This window comes from Hemicordylus capensis, chromosome 4, assembly GCF_027244095.1.
Source record: "Hemicordylus capensis ecotype Gifberg chromosome 4, rHemCap1.1.pri, whole genome shotgun sequence".
Lineage (NCBI taxonomy): Eukaryota > Metazoa > Chordata > Lepidosauria > Squamata > Cordylidae > Hemicordylus > Hemicordylus capensis.
This window is the reverse complement of record NC_069660.1, coordinates 60,421,338-60,442,941: the sequence shown is the minus strand read 5'-3', so window position 1 is coordinate 60,442,941 and position 21,604 is coordinate 60,421,338. Positions and strand designations below refer to the sequence as shown.

Below are 21,604 nucleotides of genomic sequence, written 5' to 3'. Positions count from 1 at the left end.
CATTGTTTTCTTTAACTAGAATCACCAGTTGTCCACCAACGTATTTAAAATTTGCAGAGCAAGTGTGCATACTCAGAAATTAAACTAAATTTGTAAGTTAAATAAACCTGAGATTGGACTTTTCCATACTGGATCACATCAAAATTCATTTAGTCGGGCATTTTTTGCAAGAATTCCATCAGCCAGAAAGCAAAAAGTGGTCCATCAAAAATTTGCCAGATGTCCATCTATGGACCAGCTACTCTAGCTTAAAAGAACTAGCTGTGTCATAAAGATGATATAAAAATGTAAACTTGCATAACAAAACATCACAAAGAATCTTTCCTTCCACCCTGAAGTGAGCTAACATCCATTTTAAGCTACTATAAAAAGATTTATCCATAATAGCATATCATTGTTGGTCACAGAGATTAAGGTTCAATATTTCAGGTCCACTGCAGTATAGACACCTTTGTGTTTGTGTGATGTCCTCTGTAGCATACCCATCTCTTCTTCAATTGAAGCCCACACCTAGGTGTGTGAGATTCAAGCAGAGTTAGAAGGTTTCCTATTGCTACTTACAGTTGTTTTTTCCAAGCAGTGCAGCAGGTGGTGATGCTGACTTTCAATTAGAGAAGTGGATTTGCTGATGTGTTCATCTTCAATAGACCCCTAAACAGAAAGAAAAGGCATTTGTGAGATCTTGGGCACAGAGGGAAAGGTAACAATGTCGATAACTCAGAAGGCAACAGAGAGAAGGGGGCGGGAAAGGGGAATAACTTTATATACATCTTTAAACACAAGTGTTCTTAAATTTGCTTTGCTTTGGGATATGAAGTATATATTTGGCCATTGCTTATGGTTTATCCAGGGAGGTCTTTATGCAATTTTTTAATTAGCTGACACTAGGCTCTAGATTACAAGAAAAGTAGCCAGCTTTTTAGTTTCGCCATCAAAGTACAGTACATGGCAAGCTGATACAATCTGTAAGAATTGTGCTGCATTATTCCGAGTCAACAATTGTATTTTTTGAGTGTCCTGCAATTTTTTAATGCCATTGTTTTAACCACCTATTTTTTTGAGTCAAATTTTATCTTTGTTATGGTGATGGCTAAACAAATGCATGAATAGAATAGAATAGAATAGAATAGAATAGAATAGAATAGATTTGCTGTGGAGGTCAGGCAAACTTGTGAAGGTAATCTGAAAGCTAAGATGCTAAAACAGTCTGCACACCTCAGTCCTAAAAGTTTTTTCTTGCACCATTTGTGCTTCATCTTCCTCTACTTTGAAGCTGCCTATCAGCAAGTGTTTTAAATGATTTTTAATTGTAAACCACCCAGAGACACAAGTTTTGGGTGGTATAGAAATATTTTAAATGAATGAATGAATGAATAAATAAATAAAGGAAGCCTCCCTGCATTGAAACCAAAACAAGTCAGCCTTCTCAAGTGTAACATAACAGAGAAAAGAGCCAATGTATTTAGCACTGTTCTCTCTTTTTCATGACACAGAGGCAGGTGAGTCAAAAGAAAAGGGAGGGACAAATGGACCAGCATCATTGACCAGGGAATCCTGGTCAAACTGCTCAGGTTAACCAGCATTTAACCAGGATAGATAAGCAGGATTGAATACTAGTTATCTATCCTGCTTAAATGCTTGTTAACTGAAGCGTTTTGACCAGGATTGCCCTGAAACATTGCGTTCACAGAACCAGCTCTGCTAGGCTTACTAATCCTGATTCACTTTTAACCATCAATTCACTTTTTAATCCTTGTGATTGTGTGAATGCAGCCAGAGGCAGATCTAAGGAAAATAGCGCCTAGGGCAAACACTGAAATTGCGCCCCCTGTCCAAACATCTGACACTCATCTTTCAGATAACTTTACCATAATATCAGCTCAAAAATACAAGTCAAGCTTGTTAATCTTTTAATATTTCAAAAACTATTCAGCAGTGGACATAGTCAGACCAAAAAATGCTGGAAAACTACAAATTTCAGTATGCTGGGGCTCATGAAATACCCAAATACTATGTGGAGGTGTACTTGGAAAACTAAAACAGAAGTGCCTGTCTAATTCTCTACTATGCATTGTACCATCACTATTACATAAGTTTTAAAATTAAATGGAGAATTGGACTTTTCCCAGATACTCTGAAAATAATTAAAGGATATGCAGAGTAAACTGTGTCACTGCTTGGAATATATTCTAGTATTTCAGAAAGACAGTTAAAATGAGAGAAAGAAAGCAAGAAACTCCCAGTGGGCCTTAATACTGAGAATTTAACACTGATTCAAAGACAAACTCACCATTAATAGCCATGTTATTAAGACATCACATTTAACTCACTTATCATAAGAGCAAATGAATAAAATCCTAGCTCATAAGCTTCAGCTCAGTATTCACAAGCCCTGATTCTCTGTACATAGTGCCAATCTGAATATGTGTACAGTGTCTTATATAATATTAATTTTTTAAAAAATCTTTTTACCTGTAGCCCCTTCAGGGGTTTTTCTAAAGGCTGGGGGGGGGGTCTGCAAAGGTTTCCCCTCCCCCCGCTGGCCTCTAGGGCCTTTCAGGGACAATTTGAGCATGTGCAGTGGCCATTTTTAAAAATAATCTTTTTTTAAAAAAATGGCCACTGAAAACAAAATAGCCACTGTGCATACTCAAATGGCCTCTGCAAGGCCTGGCATGGCCTAGGGCCTCACAGAGGCCATTTGAGCATGCGCGGTGGCCATTTCCCCCCTGACAGCCATTTTTAAAAAAAAAATTTACAAAATGACGCCCCCCTTCAAGTGGCGCCAGGGGCACATGCCCTGCCTGCCCTACCCTGGATACGCCCCTGAATGCAGCCCTAGAAAAGCAAGCAAGTTTTTTAAAAAATCTAGAAAAATGGGAAATGTCTCCATGAACTGCCATCATTGCCAGTCAACATAAAGAATGGAGCACACAGCTTCCCAAAGAAAGAGTTAAAGAGGGTATGGAATTCTATCTCCTGCCCCAGTCAAAAGCCATAAAGGCCCACCACCCATTTAAGATTTATATAAGAACAGCCCTGCTGGATCAGGCCCGAGGCCTATCTCATCCAGTATCCTTTTTCCCACAGTGGCCCACCAGATGCTTCTGGAAAGCCCACAAGCAGATGATGAAAGCATGCCCCCTCTCCTACTGTGGCTCCCCTGCCACTGTTATTTAGAGGCAGCCTGCCACCAGGACTATATAGCCATCAGGACTAGAAGCCATTGATAGACCTGTCCTCTATTATTATTATTATTATTATTATTATTATTATTATTATTATTATTAAATAAATAATTCAATTTCTATACCGCTCTTCCAAAAATGGCTCAGGGTGGTTTACACAGAGAAATAACAAACAAATAAGATGGAGCCCTGTCCCCAAAGGGCTCGCATTCTAAAAAAAAACCACAAGACAGACACCAGCAACAGTCACTGGAAGTACTGGAAGTACTGTGCTGGGGGTGGATAGGGCCAGTTACTCTCCGCCTGCTAAATAAAGAGAATCACCACGGTAAAAGGTGCCTCTTTGCCCAGTTAGCAGGGGTTAGGTTTAGGGTTAAGCTCATTTTAAGCCATCCCAGCTGGTGGCCATCTCCATATCCCATGGCATATAGGACTCCTTTGGATGATACATCCAATTGGCCTTACCTACTAGGCAATGAGGTATTTGAGCACACATGTCCTGCCTTGCCTTCTATGTGGACAGGTTTGATGTTGAACAGGCTTGACATCAAACCTGTTTGGTTCAATGGTCCTATACCACACTGAACCTGCCCCCCCCCATTCAGTTCGGTCTCGGACCGAACCCTCCCAGCCATTTGGGGCGGGGGGTTTGCATACTCATTCCCTCCAGGGGGCTTTCTCTGAGGCCATGGCGAGAGTGTCCTCCGGAGGTCTGAACCAAACTGGGCCAGCCAGTTTTGTGTGCACACCCCTACCGCCTTCCAGTGTGCTGCATAATCACGAGGGGGCAGTTTATCCAAATCACTCCTCACAAGTAATTTACATACTACCTTAAAGCAATATTGTACTTTCCCAAATCCAAGACTAGGGTTTTTTCCATGTTCTTTGGTGTTAGAAATGGGGGGGTGGGTTGGTCATCATCTTAAATTCAGAGTCCTGTTCCTTTCAGATAAATTAAGGTATACCCTATATTTAACCTCTGTTTTTAAAGGGGTCATCTTAAATGCAGTCATCTTCTTTTTCAGTAAACACGGTATTTAAACTGTGTGAGGGGCAGTTTGAATTAACTGCCCCCCCATGCAATTCGGAGGCTACAAATGAGTCTCAAAAAGATGCTCAAAGAGTTTATTATAGATATAAAATGCTCAAAGTGTTTTGGATATTATATCATCTTCAGGGGCAGTTCCCTTGGCTCAAACAGAATAATATGCTTTTGCTACAATTTCTGCACCTGAAATTGAAGAAGTGTGCTACAATTTCTCAAAGTTTACAATTTCTGCACACTGGGCAGGTTGCATCTCTAATACAGTCTTTGAGCATTGTTTTGAGGCTTTGCAGAGCCCCTCGAACTGGTCAGACTAGGTCGACCGAATAGACCAAACCGGCTTGCAGACGAATTTGGTTCAAATTTGAACCAAACCACCCAGACCAGTTCCCTGCACGCACCTACTATTTTGGCTTCCAAGAGATGTTGCTAGCACCACAACTACACTATATACCTCCTGCCAGAAGAGTAAGATGAAGCATCTTTTAAAGTGGTGACTCTCTTGTAATTTGCAGTTGGAGAGCAACTGGCCCTGTTCAATCCCAGCACAACACCTCTCCAGTGGTGGTGGTTGGTGTCTTGTGTTTGTTCTCAGATTGTGTCCTATTGGGACAGGCTACCATTTTCTCCTTCCTTTTGCCTTGCAAATTACTTTGAGAAATTTATTTTTAAAAGCAGCATATAAATATTTCAATAAAAATAATAACCCCCAAAATGCACCCCTGGATCCCTTTCAATGTCATAGAGGAGGCTGGGGTACGCCTCTCAAATCATGCGGGTCTCTTAAAAAAAAAAAAAAAAGCAACCCACCACCTCAAGCAAATACTGGAGTTGCTTGTATTGGGCTAGCTTTGCATTCACTTTTCTCTGGGCCAGTCACTTCTCTCTCAGCCTAACCTAATTCACAGGGTTGTTGTGAAAGAGAAACTCAAGTATGTAGTACACCGCTCTGGGCTCCTTGGAGGAAGAGCGGGATATAAATGTAAAAAATAAAAATAAATAAATAAATAAATGTTCCAATCTATAAACTGAACATAAAATAGCACATGATATAGCAAATGAAACACATGATCTTGGCTAAGATGGGAGAGGAGATGGGGAGTGGTCAGTTAATGTGAACATAAAGGGAGATCTTTTGATTCTCTATTCTTTTCTACAAGGTACAAGATGTCCTTTTCTACAAGGTACAAGATAATTTATGTGCATCAGGCAATATCTGACTATTGTTCCTCACTCACCACAGATCTGCTAACAGACTAATGTTTTTTGTGTGATGCTTGTTAGTGAGTAATTTAAGAGACAAGAAGACATATTTGGAACTCTGACACTGCATGGATGACAAGCAGCTTCATCTGTTTGAAATAATGATAAATGACTCAGTTCTTGCCAGGGGTTAAGAGCTGTGGTTGAGTGGATGGTTAACTATTAATAGTGTGTGGATAGCTCCCACTAAGGGTGGGGAACATCTGCAGAGGTATGAACCACCAGGTATACTTGAAAATATTAGTTTTGGGGTGGGGGGCAGACCTCCCTGCTAGAACCAAAAACCAACCCTGAAGAAGCAGAGTATATACTGTATCCATGGCAGACATGGAGGCGAGTCTCAGGATCAGTAAGACCCACCAGAAGGGGTTCTGTGTGGGAGCGGGCTTAGCCTGTTCTCCCCACAGATGATCAAGGCAGCCCGGGCAGCCGGATCAGCTGCCCACACGACTGCCGGCTTCATTATGGAGCCGGTGGGGGCTCTGAGGATCAGGGGCCGTGTGGCCCCTAGAAGTTCCAGGATGCCCTGTGCAAGCACACGGGGCATCCTGGAGAGACCCCCAGGGCCAGGAGGCTTGTTTCAGCCTCTCAGCGGGGATTTCCTCATGTGTTGCCAAAATAGAAGGGGTTAGCAGAGCACTCGCTCCACTAACCTCGTCTAAGGGGAGGGCTACCTAAGCGGGTTACCCACTTTGAGGACACCGGGCTCGCCTTTTGGGTTCTCACACTCATCTAAAAGTGGGCTAGGCTCCTTTAGCCCACTTTTGGCCCATCGTGAGAATCTCCTCAGGGAATGCTTGAAGAAAGGTTTCAGAAGGAGGTTCTCCTCCTGTCAATCAAAAGGGCACAGCCAATAACACTGGAAGCTGAGCTTGGGGAAGAAGGTGAGAGAAAGAATCAGAAGAAGAGGGGGAGGGAGGGAGGGAGCGAGGGAGCGAGCAAAACAACAACAACACACAACCCATTGACAAGACATGACAGTTGGTGACATTTGGTGTTAACAGTTACACAAAGCACAAGCTATATAAGGAAAAAAGGGGGAGAAAATGCAAACTCAAAAACAAAGAGAGGATGTTCTAAAAACAAAAAGAAATAATCCTTAACAAAAAAAGGGGGGGGATGATAAAGCAACAAAATAAATGATAACAAACAAGAAAACAAAGAATTCCATTCTGACAAGATCCACTGAACCCGTCATTTCACCTTCCTGCTGCCCATCAATGCCCTCTTCTGTCCCATCCTCACCACTATAATATATGGGATTTCAGATCTGTTGTGACATTTATGTCTCAGGTTCCATTTGCATAATTTATTGATAATACTCAGCATGTATGCAGAGCTAATGTTTCTTCACAGAGCTATTTCAAGATGTTTCACACATCTCTCATAAGTGTGTGAGATTGGTATTCATCCCTTCAAAGAGAAACTGGGGGTCTTTCTCAGGCAACCTCTTTATAAATGTACAATTGTTGCTCAATAGTTGCAAGAGGGTCTCAATGTACATTAGGTGTGTGCAAACCAATTTGGATGGAGGCCCAAACATAGGAAGCAAGAGGTTGCCGATTTGCATCGCCGCTGTATGTTTTCCAGACTATGGTATATTGGGCAGTAGCGATATAGGAAGATGCTGAAAGGCATCATCTCATACTGCGCGGGAGATGGCAATGGTAAACCCCTCCTATATTCTACCAAAGACAACCACAGGGCTCTGTGGTCGCCAACATGAGGCACTGACTGGACGGCACAACTATACTATGCATGCATGGAGGCCAGAACCAGGCTACAGCCAGCCCGTAGTACTCTGGAGGAGGCTGATGGGGATGGGGGACAGTCACTGCCCTCACCATGACCCTCCGCCGTCAACTAAAGTAAGTAGCCCTGACTCCGCATCTGCACACTTTAGATCTAGGAAGCCACCCTGCCCATTAACTTGTAAAGGGGAATCTTCACCTGATTTCCCTTTATGAGTAGACTCCTGAACCAGTCCACAAACTGGTTTGGAACTGAACTGCCCTGGCCAGCTCTGGGCACATCTGTAATGTCTGTTCAAATGACACCACAGCTGCATTCGCACATAATGCAAAACGGGCAGTTACCGAGCCCATGGTTTTGATTTGAAACCGTGAATTGAATTGCATTGAATTGAATTGATGTTTGTCCAACCGCGGTTCAGCAGCCTCCACTTTCAAGTCAGGGTGACCCTTCCCTGCTCTTTGGCCGCTGAGGCTATATTCCAGGCACCCGCATGCTGCTCGTGTCACTAGACTGAGGGTAGGACACCAGCACGTCATCTAGCTGGCTGCCATTGGCCATGATCCCCAAGAGGGCGTGTCAATTGTGCTTGGCTTGTTCTGGCTTTGCCGGCTGGCTTTGTTGGACCAATGGCAGTTTAACCTCTTTCCTGCCGAACTCCCAGCTATGTCCTTGCAATAAATATGCAGCAGAGCATGGGAATGCATGCTAGTTCCTTGATGGACAGGACTGCCAAAGGGGCACATGCAGATGTGGGTTTTTTTGAGGGGGGCACTCTTTGAGGAGGGGACACTTTATTGTTTAAACCCTTAGGCATTTGACTAGATTCAGGCAGCATTGGGGTGTGGGTCCTAGGGAAGCTCGCTTGCCATCCCCCTCTCCACAGCGGTGCACCTAGGTATTTTTGGTGCCTGGACCTGAGGCTGAAAGGCTTCGGAGGGCCCCCACACTCACTGCGAGGGCTCCCCCCAGCGAGCCCCCCTTAATTTTTTAAAAAAATACCTCTTGTGCTGCCCGGCCCCTGCTGTGCGTGCCACCGCTATTTCCCCCTTGCTGCTGCGATTTCCTCCTCTTCCCAGCCAGGGTGGTGAGTGGAGTGGAGCAGGCCACCATCCCCTGGCAGCAGCGGGTGCAGGCGGGCCTCCTCGGCCTGCACAGACTGGCCTCCTCAGCCTGTGTGCGTGTGCAGTAAGAGTATGGAGTGTTGCATCCCGTGACATTATGGGATGCGACATTCCATATGCTTGTGCACATGCGCGGGCCAAGGAGGCCGGTCTGTGCAGCCCATAGGCGTAACCGGCTCCGCTCTGCTCACCCCCCACCCAGCAGTGAAGAGGGGGAAATTGCAGTGATGAGCGGGAATAAAAGTGGTGCATGTGGTGGGGGCTGGGCAGCAGTGGTGGGGCATTGGGGCTCTGGGGAGCCCCCCTCCAAGCATTTTGGGGGCCCCAGGAGGCAGGAGGCCATGGACCCCTGCCCCATGGTCCATGTCTAAACATGCCACTGCCTCTCCATGGTTGCCAGATAACTAAGCTTTTCCTCCCTCTGCACTCTCCGGTCTTTGAACTAAGGGACCCATGGATCAACCTCTCCAGGTTAAATAAAAGCAAGCCCTCCAAGCACCATGTTGTACACCAAGTACAGTCCATTCTGTACATAGCAAGTGTTGGGGTGGAGAGGGGGATTTCGTGTCCTCCCCTGCTCCATCCAATCACCTGGACCACTCATCACCCTCCCCACTACTGGCCAGGTATTAGGGGGAAAATTTGCACTTGTACTTTGAAAGAAACACACAAGTCTATTTATTTATTTTTAATTTATTCAATTTCTATACCACCCTTCCAAAAATGGCTCAGGGCGGTTTATTTAAGGTTTCTTTCACTTTATTTGACATCTTGCATGTCTGCACAATGTGGGAATCCCTTTGTTAACATCCTAGTTAACCCTCTTACTTTGTACTCAATAAAATATACTTTTGTCTGGACTGTTAAACCTGTGGTTGTGACTTTCTTTGAAAACTGTCTGTTTTATAACTGCTCTTACAAGATCCCACAAGGGGATAAAACGTTCCTCTCATAACAGCTGCATGACCCTGTCTGGAAACTTGAACAAGGCCTTTCTGAAGGGAAGGCCCACAGCTCAGGATAGATCACATGTTTTGTGAGCATAAGTTCTCAGGTTCAGACTCTGGGATCTCCAGCTAAATGATTTTAGACTAGAGAAAGACCTCACAGAGCCGCTGACACTCAGAGGAAGAGCCAATAGCAACAAGGCTGACTTAATATAAGGCAAGTTCATGTGCATTTTTGACAAGTCTTCATCCTAGTCTTATCCCCGCTTTTAGCTGCTACTGTTGAAGCACAGCTCCCTGAAAGGGAACTGTATGTTCTAGACAAGTGTATATTGCACCATTCATGGGAGATGGGGCTGCTAGGACAGTGCTTGGGACATCTGGTTTCATTTCTGGTTCCAGTGTCTCTTCCATCTCCATGTCTCCCTTGCCCCTTTTCCACACTGGAGTGGCTTAGCAATGCTGTTTAGGAGCTTCTTAAAAGCACTTGGGAACAGAGTATTAGCTCAAGCTGTAAAATGTATAACTATGGCAAATGTAAAAACCAATAGTCTGAGTAGAAATCTCAGCTTGCTTGAGACAGTCTGCAACTTTAGCAAAAATAGTAACATCGCTCACTTATCTTCCTTGGTTTATTATATTTTGACAGCTTTATATGCTGAAAGTGAAACTTGAAAAGTGGACATTTCACCAATTTGGCTAGTTCAGATAAAATGTGCCAGCTTATCTACCTTGGGTGACCCATTTTCCTGGACTTACGTGGCAATAATGCTGTTCTAATAAGGACATCATCTATTATTAAAGCACATGTCAGCCTCTGCCTGATATGCTTTTGTGTGTATTACAGAGGCCCAGATATTGTGACTGGGCTGAGCACATCATTGATCCCTTGACTCAAAGACAAGATTTGCCCGATAACAGTGAGAAAGGTGCTAACAAGATGCAGGCTGCCAAGTCTTTCTGATATACTGAAACAGGATTCTTGAGTTTTCCCTTTTCTGTGGTTAGAAACTACATGCTAAAGTTCTTTTTTTGTTAATTTAAATTCCTTGACCCTGAACTCCACCTCAATTTCACAGTATGTCTTCTGTGATCACTGCCATCAATTTTATTTGCATTCAGTGGTTGGAGCACACAAGGCGTGGAGTGGCTTCTTCTCATTTAGCGGGGTGGAATGCGGGGGGGGGGGCATGGTTCAGTTTAGGACACGATGGGAGGGTAACTCATTTCAACCTAACTTCTGATGATTGTGGGACAGATGTAGAGAGACTTGGACGCATCTACCTCAGTTATATGAAGCTCCTGCCGCTTTTCAAGTTTTCACGATTGATTCATTCATTCATTTGATTTATATACTGCCTGATGTCAGAAGCGGGGGCATGCCTAGCCAGGTGCGTCTGACGTCAGAAGCAGGGGGGCAGGGCCAGGGGGCTGTGGTGGCGGCGGCCGCAAACGGGCTGCCGCCAGCCTGGCTCCACTCCTGCTGCTGCCCAATATAGTACCAGCGGGGATTCGAATCGGCAACCTTCTGCTTGTTAGTCAAGCATTTCCCCGCTATGCCACTTAAGTGGGGGAGAAGGGAACCATTAACCATACAAGGCCAACCAATGAGGTCAATGATAGAACCGGGATCCTGAAGTTCACTCTAGTCACTGGCTGAATTTGTCCACACAGTGGCAGAGGGAGGGCAGCTCTACTCGGCGACCCCTGTCAGTGACAATTGAGAAGTGTGATGTGGGGTGTGTGTGTGGCGGCCCTCTGCCCCCAGCAATGGCGGAGCCATGCTCCCACCATCCATGTTCCAGGTGGCTTTGACCACAAGCAGCTGGGAAGCAACAGGGGTCTTCAGGCGCACCACTGCCATGCTAGGGATGGGCAGCGCACTGGCCAGCAAGGGAGGTGAGGTGAGGGGAAGCAAGTGAGGAAGCCCCTTGAGAGGGTGAGGCAGCTCTGAAGGTAGGCAGGCTTGGGTTCTTCAGATCTGTCTGCCTTATTGTAGCTCTGCCCTGTGTCCACGCATAACTGAGCAATTGAAGACCTGGGATCTGGGGCTGATGGGCTCTAATGGCCTGCGGGATTGTAGGAAATACTGGCAAATTGGAGACTGGCCCTGCTGCCCGGCTGTGGCCCTCCATGCTGCCTTCACCAGATTTCTGTTTTGAACGTGACAAAATTCCAGCATCTGAAGCACCTTTATGTAGGAAATGGCATGATTATAGATACAGGCTTACATACTGCATAGTCCACTGTGCTTCTGGGGGAGATGGCCCGTGCACTAGGCAGATGTAGGCAGTCACCTAGGACACCAGACCTTGAGGGGGCATCCTGCTGCCCACCTCCACAGCTAATAGCTACAGTGGCTCCCAGTGGTAGCTGGGCTGGGGAAGCATTGAGGAATCAGGTTATACCTTTAAAAATTCATAACGTGTTTCACTGCTGCCACCCTGTCCATGCATCGCTGCCCCACTCTGCACCGAGTCCACACCAGCCGAGGGCCCTGTCCCTCCCTACCACTCAGCAGGCTAATGCACACAAACAGTGGCCATTTCAGGGGCCAGCTCAGTAAAAAGCTTGCTGGACTGACCCCTCTAATGCTGAGCAGCACATGCTGAGCAGCAAGGGTGGGACATGCAGCAGGTGGTGTTTTTGGTTAATCCATTCCTTGATCCAGGCCAGCTTTTGAAGGGGACTTTGGTAACTTATATTCCAGTCCTGGAGTAGAGGCGAGGCTAACAAACAGCCAGCAGCAAGAGCACTGGAAAGCAGCCTGCACTTGCCTCTCTGTACAAAATCTCTATTTCATTAAACTATTAATATTCCTGATTCCACTCCAGTGCCTTGTCCTTCCATACCACAACTCCATCCCCTTGGATTCTACACAGCGGAGGCAGACAACATGGAGAGGGGCAGCAGGGAGCTGGGCAGGACAGCAACTGCAGGGCATTTTATGATTTTTTAAAAGGTATAATCTGATTCCTCAGTGCCTCCTCTGTCAAGTACCCTATTTAGCAGGATCTAAGACATGATTTCCCCCCAGTACTTTCCTGCTAAATATGATGTGTGTGTGTTTGTGTGTGTGTGTTTGTGTGTGTGGTGGTGGGAGTTATCTTAGATTCAGATTCCTCTTTATTTTGAGTAAATACAGGTATAACCTGTGTTTGGCCTTTACCTTTTAAGGCACCATCTTATATTCAAAGTCACCTTCTATTTGGGTAAATACAGTATAACTTTGATGCCCCCCATTCAGTTAAAATTATATTCTATACAGTACAGAAAATAATTTTAACAGAATGGGGCAGGGGATGGGTGGGCAAAGTCATATTTCATCCACAATCCTAGGGCACTTGGACTGTTGACTCACACATCATGCTAATTGTATGAAGAAAACTGACCACCTCAAAGAAAATGGATCCACCATTATGGGACCTCCACTGTATATTCCTGTGAAGCTAATGGAATGCTCATAGAGCTTTATTAGCAGACCCCAACATATCAAGAGCAGAGCAAGTAGGGAAAGCATACCCTTATCTACCAATAGGATTATTAATAGATTTCTTCCCAAGATAGTCTGGAAAACCAAAATCTGAATTAGACAGGGCTCTTTACTACATAGTAGGGATGTGCATGAACCGGTTCGGACGCCCTTTTATGGATCTCCGAAACAGTTCAAATGCCTGGCGGTTCAGCCAGTTTGAGGGTGGGGGTGATATCTTTAAGGATGGGGGAGGGTGCTCTTACCCCTCCTGCCACATTTCCCCCACTGGCACTGGCTTTTAAAATGGTTCGGCAGGGTGGCAGCATACCTCCTTGCCACCCCAGTGCCTCCTCGTACCAGAAATGGCCAGAAGTGCCCAGTGCACATGCATATGCACGACGCTGCTGCCCTGTTTTAAAAGATAGTGCTGGTGGGGAAAATGAGACAGGAGGGGTAAGAGCACCTGTCCCCATACTTAAAGATACCCCCCAATTCAAACTGGCAGGTGCTGGTACCATGCACATCCCTACTACATAGTTGTCCACTTCTGACAGGGTAAATGTTAGCGTTCATTGACTCTGGCAAAATACTTTCCTTCAGATCCTCTTAGAATGCATTACAGTTTGGCAGTGCATCCCCCACCTTGAGGGGAGACTTGAAGTTATTGGAAAACAGAGCACAGAGCCAGATGATAACAACATGTATAATTTGGGCTTAGCTAATGTCTTGAAATGAGGAGCTCAGTGCTTTTGGAAATGGAAAAGTATCTAGGACATTGTTCTCATTATGGATAATATTTAATGAAGGCAAGTGTTTCTAAGAGACGTACATGAATTGCTTATAGAACTGAATGCTACTTTTCAGGGGAGAGTTTTGATTAAGATCCAGCCAACAATCCACTTTGTAACTTGTAATTAAGGAAATAATCAATTCACTGTAAAGATTAATAATTTACTAGTTTCAGTCTCAGTATTTCTGAGCTTAAAACACACAGCTCATGTCAACCAACTCAAATCGGCCCCTTCAGTGATAAATGGAAGCAGACAGCCTAAGTACAAGTATTACAGAAGTGCTCATAGAAGCATGGCTGTGAATTTCAAGAGTGCATTTGAGCAGAGGATGTGTCTCAGGTTGCTGTAGGCATGTGAAGCCAACCTCTTCATTAGCAGGATAATCTTTGTTGGAAAAAAGGCCCGAAGAGTATTGGGGGGGTTGAGCCAGGATACCCAGACAAAAATCCTCTACCAACAATCTTCATTCTCTGTTCTGTTGATTCAAAAGGAATATTCTGAGACACCTAAATATGCCATTGCATTGTTTGTGCTTCCCCACACTACCCTTGGGTTTCAGAATGGAGAAAAGGATTTCAGAAAAAAAAGATGACTTGTGCTATGCCTTATGGCTGGGATTCCCTATTTTGGGCCCCCAGATGTTGTTGGACCTCATCCCCAGCCATAATGGCCATGCTGTCAAAAGCAGGCTTAATCTGAGGATAAAAGGCAAACCATAGAATGTTCAACTGCAAGGTCATCTAATTCGGTTCATGATAGGGATGTGCATGAATTATGATTTGTGCACCAATTTGAAGGGTCGATTTGGGAACATTTAAGAGCACAGAGAGCAGGCCCATACCTGCTCCTCCTCTGCCACAGTTTCTGCTGTGGTATCACGCTCCCAAGCACACCTCATGGCAGCACAGCAGTGGCACACACATTGCCATCCTGCATGTACGGAGGCCATGTGCATGCTTCCACCATGACACTGTTGTTCAAGGGGTGCTGGGGAGCATGACACCACAGCAGGAAGCTGTGGTGAGTGGCAGAGGAGCAGATATGGGCCCACTCTCCTCGCTCTTAAAGGTGCCCAAACTGACCCTTTGAATCAGTGCATGAATCGTGATTTGTGCACATCCCTACTTCATGACTGAGAAGCATTTTTAAGGTTGGGTTCCCACGCCCAGTACAGTAAACACTCTATAACCACTACAGCACACTTCTCACTGCTGTCTGTTGGAAGGGTCCCACATCTGAATATGCTAGTTGTCTTCAAATATATGAAGGGCAGTCACATTGACAAAGGAATTGACTTGTTCTCTGTTGCTCCTGTGGACAGGATTAGAGCCATTTGATTGGAATGACAAGGAAGCAGATTTAGGCCATTAAGCAGATTTTCTTAATTTAGGGTTGCCCAGGTCCAGATGGTGAAAAAAGTTGATATCCATCAACAAAAAGAGTGGAAACAGAGGACACTTTTCACCAAAGAAATCTCCAAAAAAATTCTCTGCTTTGCATAATATTTGCATATATTTAGTGGTATTATATTTGCATGCTTCATACCTGCCAACATGTCCCCATTTTCCCATTCAGGTGAATAGGGATATGCCAGCAGGTATGATATTTTGATAAACATCGGACAATTTCAGAATTATCCCCCTCTACCAAGCCAGGCCAGCAAATTCACCTCTTGGCTCAAGAAAAGGCAGCCCGCTAGTTACCGAGCCAGCCTCTTTGCATGCTGGCACAGCGGTACGTGCACAGTCTCTACTCACTTGCTGTTCTCTGTGACTACAAACATTTATATACCACCTTTTAACCGAAGGGCTCACAGTGATTTTCAAATAAAAATAACTGGTGCTCCCCTGTCCCCAAAGGGCTCATAATCTAAAATGAAACACAAGGTAACACCAGCATCAGCCACTGAAGGAGTACTGCGCTGGGGTTGGATAGGGCTAGTTGCTCTCCTCATGATAAACAGAAGAAATCCACCACTTTAAACGGTGCCTTTTGTACTCATTTAGCAGGGGTAGCTGCTAAATGAATAAAGTTAGTTAGCTGACTGCTAACTTCTCACTGCCACCACATGAAAGAAGCAAGCTGCACCTGTGTGGGCTCACCTATTCATATTCCTGCATCATGTGGTTCTGCAAGCTGCCACTGAAGCAGAACCTCCACTCTGGCTTTCCCATTGGATGGCTGCTAAGTAGGATGCTGGCAGGGGAAAGAGACAGAGAAAAAGAAGCAGCTCATGCAGAGGCGTAACGGGGGGGGGGGGAACGGCACCCAGGGCAAGCTCTGCCCCTGACATTGTGCCCCCGCCCCCCCCACATACCTGGGCTGGCCGGAGTGCGGCGGTGGTGGGCGGCGGCGGCGGCAGATCGTGCGTTGGTGGCGGGCGGTGGCGGGAGTGAGCGCGGCGGTGGCGGGCAGTGGCGGATCGCCGAGTGCGGTGGTGGCGGGCGGCGATCCAGTGCGGCGGATCGCTGAGTGCGGCGGCGGATCGCCGAGTGCAGCAGAGCGACACCGAGGCCTGCCGTCTGGCCCAGCGTCGCTTCCCAACTGCGAGGTGTGCCTGCGCAGTTCATAAACTGTGCAGACGTGCCTGTGCAGTTGGGAAGCCCGCCACCGCCGCACTGGATCACCGCCCGCCACTGCCGCACTCGGCGATCCGCCGCCACCCGCCACCGCCGCGCTCACTCCCGCTGCCTCCTGCCACCGACACGCGATCGGGGGGGGGTCGGGGGGCATGCCACTTTTGGGGGGGGCAGGCACATGCCCTGCCTGCCCCCCCTATCATTACACCCCTGCATGAGAGCAAAGTGTTCTGAGAGAACAAAATGTTCCAGCTGCTCTCCAGAACTTTGGACACCACAACAAATGCAAAAGTTGTTTGATCCCCAAAATAGTCTCTATTCCTCCTAATGCAAAAAAGAAGAAGAAAAAAGTTGTTTGGTCTCCAACATAGTCGCATGTCCTCTATACAAGTCCCTAGTTCTGCAATCCTATCCTAAGAGATGCCTGACAGAGGAATGGTCCACCTGGCACAGTGGTGGGTTCTACTTTCTGGAGATTTTTCAACACTGTACAGCCACCTGTCAGGGATGCTGTAGTAGCTTCCTGCACTGGGCAAAAGGTTGGACTGGAAGATCTCCAACATCCCTTCCAGCTCTAACACTTTATGATTTCCCTTTTATCCTCACAACAACCTTGTGAGGTAGGTTAGACTGAGAGCATGTGGTTGCTGCAAAGTCTCCTGGTTAGCTTCATGGCAGAGAAGGGAATTTGAACTTGGGTCACACCCACCCACACACACCACTGGTCCTAGTCTCTCAATACTCTAATGGTTAGAGTGCTAGACCAGGACCGGGGAGACCTGAGTTCAAATCCCCATTCAGCCATGAGACTTGCTGGGTGACTCTGGGCCAGTCACTTCTCTCTCAGCCTAATCTACTCCACAGGGTTGTTGTGAGGAGAAACTCAAGAATGTAGTACACCGCTATGGGCTCCTTGGAGGAAGAGCGGGATATAAAATGTAAAATAAATAAATAAATATCACACACCTCATTCCTTTACATGGATGCAGTTGTGGTAGTGAAGACTCTGCACATGTTGAGGAGCTCTGGACATGCTCAGAGTAATTAAAAATGGATTACGGTGTTACTCCAGAACAGAACTGAACAGGTGTTTAGCACATGTCCACGGTCACTAATGTTAATGGACAGGAGGCATAGAAAGTGAATGTCACAGAGGCATAAGTTCAGTCACAGCACCAACTGAAGGGAGAGTCACAGGAGGATGAGGAATGGATACTAAACACCTGTTAATCAGTTTTCCTTTGTTTGGAAAAAATCAGCTCCTCGGGTTGCTAGGGCAACCCTTTAGATTGCAAGTGAATGTACTGTGTCTTTAGACTACAGAAAAAAAATTATTTGGACATAGAGGGACTTTGTGTGTGTTGCTTCTCTGCTCTGATATTTCTTATAAACTGCTTTCTAACATAAAAGAGAATCTATCATCTTTTTTTTGAGCCTTACTTTTAAAAAAATAGAATTATCAGTTCATTGGCTGACATCCTGACTAAGGCAGCGTGCATGTGCCAGGAAGATGCATCGATCCAGTCGAGAGTTTTCCCACTGCTGCTGCACATGCAGTGTGAAGAGCAAATTTTGATGATCTGCTCTGCCTCTTGAAGTGTCCTGTGTCACCCAGTAATATGTCCCTGAGGGTCACAGAGCTCTCAAGGACATATTTTTGAGTGACATGGGTCATTTCTGGAGGCAGAGAATTCACTTGCTCTGGCTGCACGCACAGTGCCCTGCAGCTGGGGAAGCTCCCCGCAGCATGGACACATCTTGTGGGTCCACAAAAGCTAAGTCAAGATGTCAGCCTTTGTTTTATTCCTGAGTATGCTCCTTTAGGTATTCTAGAGCAGGGGTTCTCAATGTTGGGTCCCCAGATGTTTTTGGACTTCAACTCCCATAATCCCCAGCCCCAATGGCCTTTGGTTGGGGATTCTGGGAGTTGAAGTCCAATAACATCTGGGGACCCAATGTTGAGAATCCCTGTTCTAGAGGGTCTGCTTGTACCATGGGCCACTCTGCTATGGATATGCAAATTATTCCTGTATGTGGAATCTGAAAGGGGAGAAATGATGAATAGGAGATCATTTTAATGATCATTCTCTTCTGCTCCCTTCCCCACCCATCCCAGAGAAAAGAAGATAAAACAAAAACAGTGGCTGATATGGTTTGCAGCCATTATGGAAATGGAGGGAGATGAGGGGGTGCGGCTGAGAATTCCTGTGTAATGCAGATGCTGCTGCCAGTGCATGGGTGTGAAAGAATTGTGCCGAATGGGGGAAACTGTGGGGAATTTAGACTTGTAAAAGGATATTCTCCTGCATTATTTAGCATAGGATATAATATTTCGGAGAATTATTCTACCCATTCTATTGAATGTATCGGAGAATATTATTCTACAAGTCTAGCGGGGATGCTGCTTTTTAACCTGTGCATCAGTAGCAACATCTTTGCTGCTTAGAACTCTACAGAAGCATCCCTGCACCTCCCTCCATCTCTGTAATGGCTGCGGATCATGTCAGGCACTGGGTAGAGATTACCTTCATTCATGTCTAGTTGGAGATCCCTAGCTATATTCAGTCAAAGAACTATAGTCCCTAGGAATGTATGTAGGGAGTGGGCTGGGTGGGTGGAAAGAGGGAATGACTGTTAAACTAATTTAAGAATGTGGTGAGTAGACATACCTTATGATTTTGTGATTTCTGGACAAATAATCAAATCACAGTTTCCACTGGAGGGGGCTGCAGACTGCAGCACAGTTTGACAACAAAACAAAACAAAACAAGAGCTCAAAGGGAGTAAGTGTAAGGGCAACATGATGAATACAAATAATGTCTCTCTTTTTCAGCATGAACAATAGGAGCAAAATGCAGGATGAGAGAATCAAAGATGAAATATGCAAACCTTTACCATGAAAGCTAAGAGAATTTTGCAGTATTTGGTTTGTATGCAAGACAGAAAGAAAACCACAACAGTGGAGGATTTCTTTGCTAAATTTATGCCAACTGTTGCTCTCATAGGTGAATGTTTTGATTTATCCCAAGAGTGGACAAACTTGGGGCTTATGGGATCTACTTTGTTTTTTCTTAGAATCCTGAGGTCCACCAGCTGGAGGCAGATGCAAAAGAGTGGCTTAGCAAGGCAGATGTGGAATTTGGGAGGAGGATGTTTCGGAGCATGTGCTCAGCTCAGGATTTTTTAGTAGCTGAACTGGGCTCACAATCGTTTTACACAAAAACTCACCTGCTACCCTTCAAATATTCATTTTTACTGTTTTATTTGGCTTTAAAAACTTTTAAAATAGTTCTTATTGTTTTTAATATGTAGAGAACGGCCTTGGGATTATTGTTAATGAAAAGTGGTATATACATTTAACAGTATACTACTACAAACAATGAATATTTATACAGCGCTTTTCATCAGAGGACTCAAAGCCGTTCACATAGACAAATAATAAACAAGATGCTTCCTTGTCCGAAAAGGGCTCATAATCTAAAATGGAACATAAGAGATGCACCAGTCAGAACAACTGGAAGGATGCTGTGCTGGGTTTGGATAGAGGCAGGTCCTCTCTCCTTAATATAAGAGAATCACCTCTTTAAAATGTGTCTCTTTGCTCAGATAGGCGATACATAATCCCCTGTTAATAAAATAAGTAATATATAATTATATTATTTATAAACAAACAAGCAAATCATTCTTTATTTCAGCAACCTAATGGGGGAGGGGAGGGGAGCCCACTCATTTGTTGCTATTGTTAACCAACTGAGTTTGGAACGTCAGCAACATCTGCAAAGCCTCATTAAATATTCTATTCCCCAATTTTGGGGAGACAATTAGATACTACCCAGCTCTGGATTTTATCTATTTGGCAAGATATCTTGGTGGAGAGCATTTAGCAACAAAGAAATCATATTGTAAAGTAAAAGGCTAGAGAAGAAAATCCAGTAAGTTCTGCACAGCTGTTCCAAGCTGCCGTGAAGGTTGCCATGCAAGGCAAGCAATCTTGGGTATGATTTAGATTTCTGTAGCATCTTTTCTGTGGCTGTGTAGTTAAATCATAGAATCTTATTAACTTGACTGAGCAGGCACTTGGAGTCTGAGCCAAGTCACGAGTCAACAATACAGTGCCATGTTCAAAGAATTCATTATGTGTTGCTAGCAATCTTTGTTTCTAGGATATCTTTTAAAAAAGTAAATGCAATCTGCTCAATACTTTTAACACTCCTTCCAGGGGGTGTCACTGGCACCTGCATCTAACAAGGCAATTGCCTGCAATAGAATGGGAAATGAATAAATAGAAAACCAGGGTCAGATGTGGTCACTTACTCGTCTGAGAAGACACAATTACACCCCACCAGTGAATGCTCTCACTAACTGCATTTCTGCATACAAGGGAAATCAAACCCTAGATCTGCTTATTGTGATGATTGCCTTATTGGCTGCCAGAATTAGGACTACCAACACAGGAATACAGGAAGTGTATACCGAGTCAGACTGTAGGCCAACTCCAACCCAAGAGGCAAGATGCCTCTAAATACCAGTTGTAGGGGAGCAACAGCAGGAGAAAGGGCATGCCCTCAGGATGCTGGACTAGATAGGCCTTGAACCTGATCCTGTAGGGCTGTTCTTATGTCCATCTGGTTCAGTTCTGTCAACACTGATTGGCAGCAGCCCTCCAAGGTTTCAAGCAGGAGTTTCCCAGCTCTACCTGGAAATGCCAGGGATTGAACTTCTGCATGCAAAGTTGGGCTGTGCAAAATGTTAGACTTGATATGGGCCATTCCGAGAGTTCTGAGCTCAAAACAAAATGTCCTTTAAATAAAGGGCCTGTTTCAAGCTCAGAACAAAACAAACCTGTTTCAATTCAAAATATCTCAATGTTTCCAGTGCCATTTTGGAGGCCTGTTTTTCCATTGCAGATTGGTTTTCTGTCACTGGCTTCCGATCTCTCCAGGGAAAACCTTAAAGACGCGTAAACTTCAACAATTCACTAAAAATCAGCCCTCTGCCCAAATCCTTTGAAAAAATTCAGGTAGCTTCCTTGCCCCTACCTGGCACTACCACCAACCCCACACCACTCTAGGCCACCCCTTTCCCCCCGACGTGAAGCGATACACCCTCCATTATACCTAATGGGGGGAAACCGTAAAGGTTTAACCTTAAACGTAAACTTCAACAATTCACCAAAAATCAGCCCTCTGCCCAATCACTCTGCAATTGGGGTGGTAGCCTCCACCCATTAGGCACTACCACACCACACCACTCTTTTTGCCCAGATCCCACGTTATGCCCTCAATCTGCCCCAAAGACACTAAAACTTCAAAAATTCACCAAAAATCAGCCCTTTGCCCAATCCCTTTGCCCAATCCCTCTGCAATTGGGGTGGTAGCCTCCATCCATTAGGCACTACCAACCCACCCCAGTATTTTGCCCCTGGGACCCGAAATTCGAG

The 21,604-nt window shown here is 45.3% G+C and overlaps 1 protein-coding gene across 3 annotated transcripts in view; it reads right to left on the bottom strand.

The window, feature by feature from the left end:
• KCND3 (potassium voltage-gated channel subfamily D member 3) overlaps nucleotides 1-21,604 on the bottom strand; it is a 503,489-nt gene that overhangs the window by 13,914 nt on the left and 467,971 nt on the right. For all 3 annotated transcript variants that reach the window (XM_053246959.1, XM_053246962.1, XM_053246961.1), the window contains exon 5: nucleotides 562-651. In XM_053246959.1, the coding sequence (XP_053102934.1) occupies nucleotides 562-651 (90 nt within the window). The remainder of the gene's footprint in view (nucleotides 1-561; nucleotides 652-21,604) is intronic.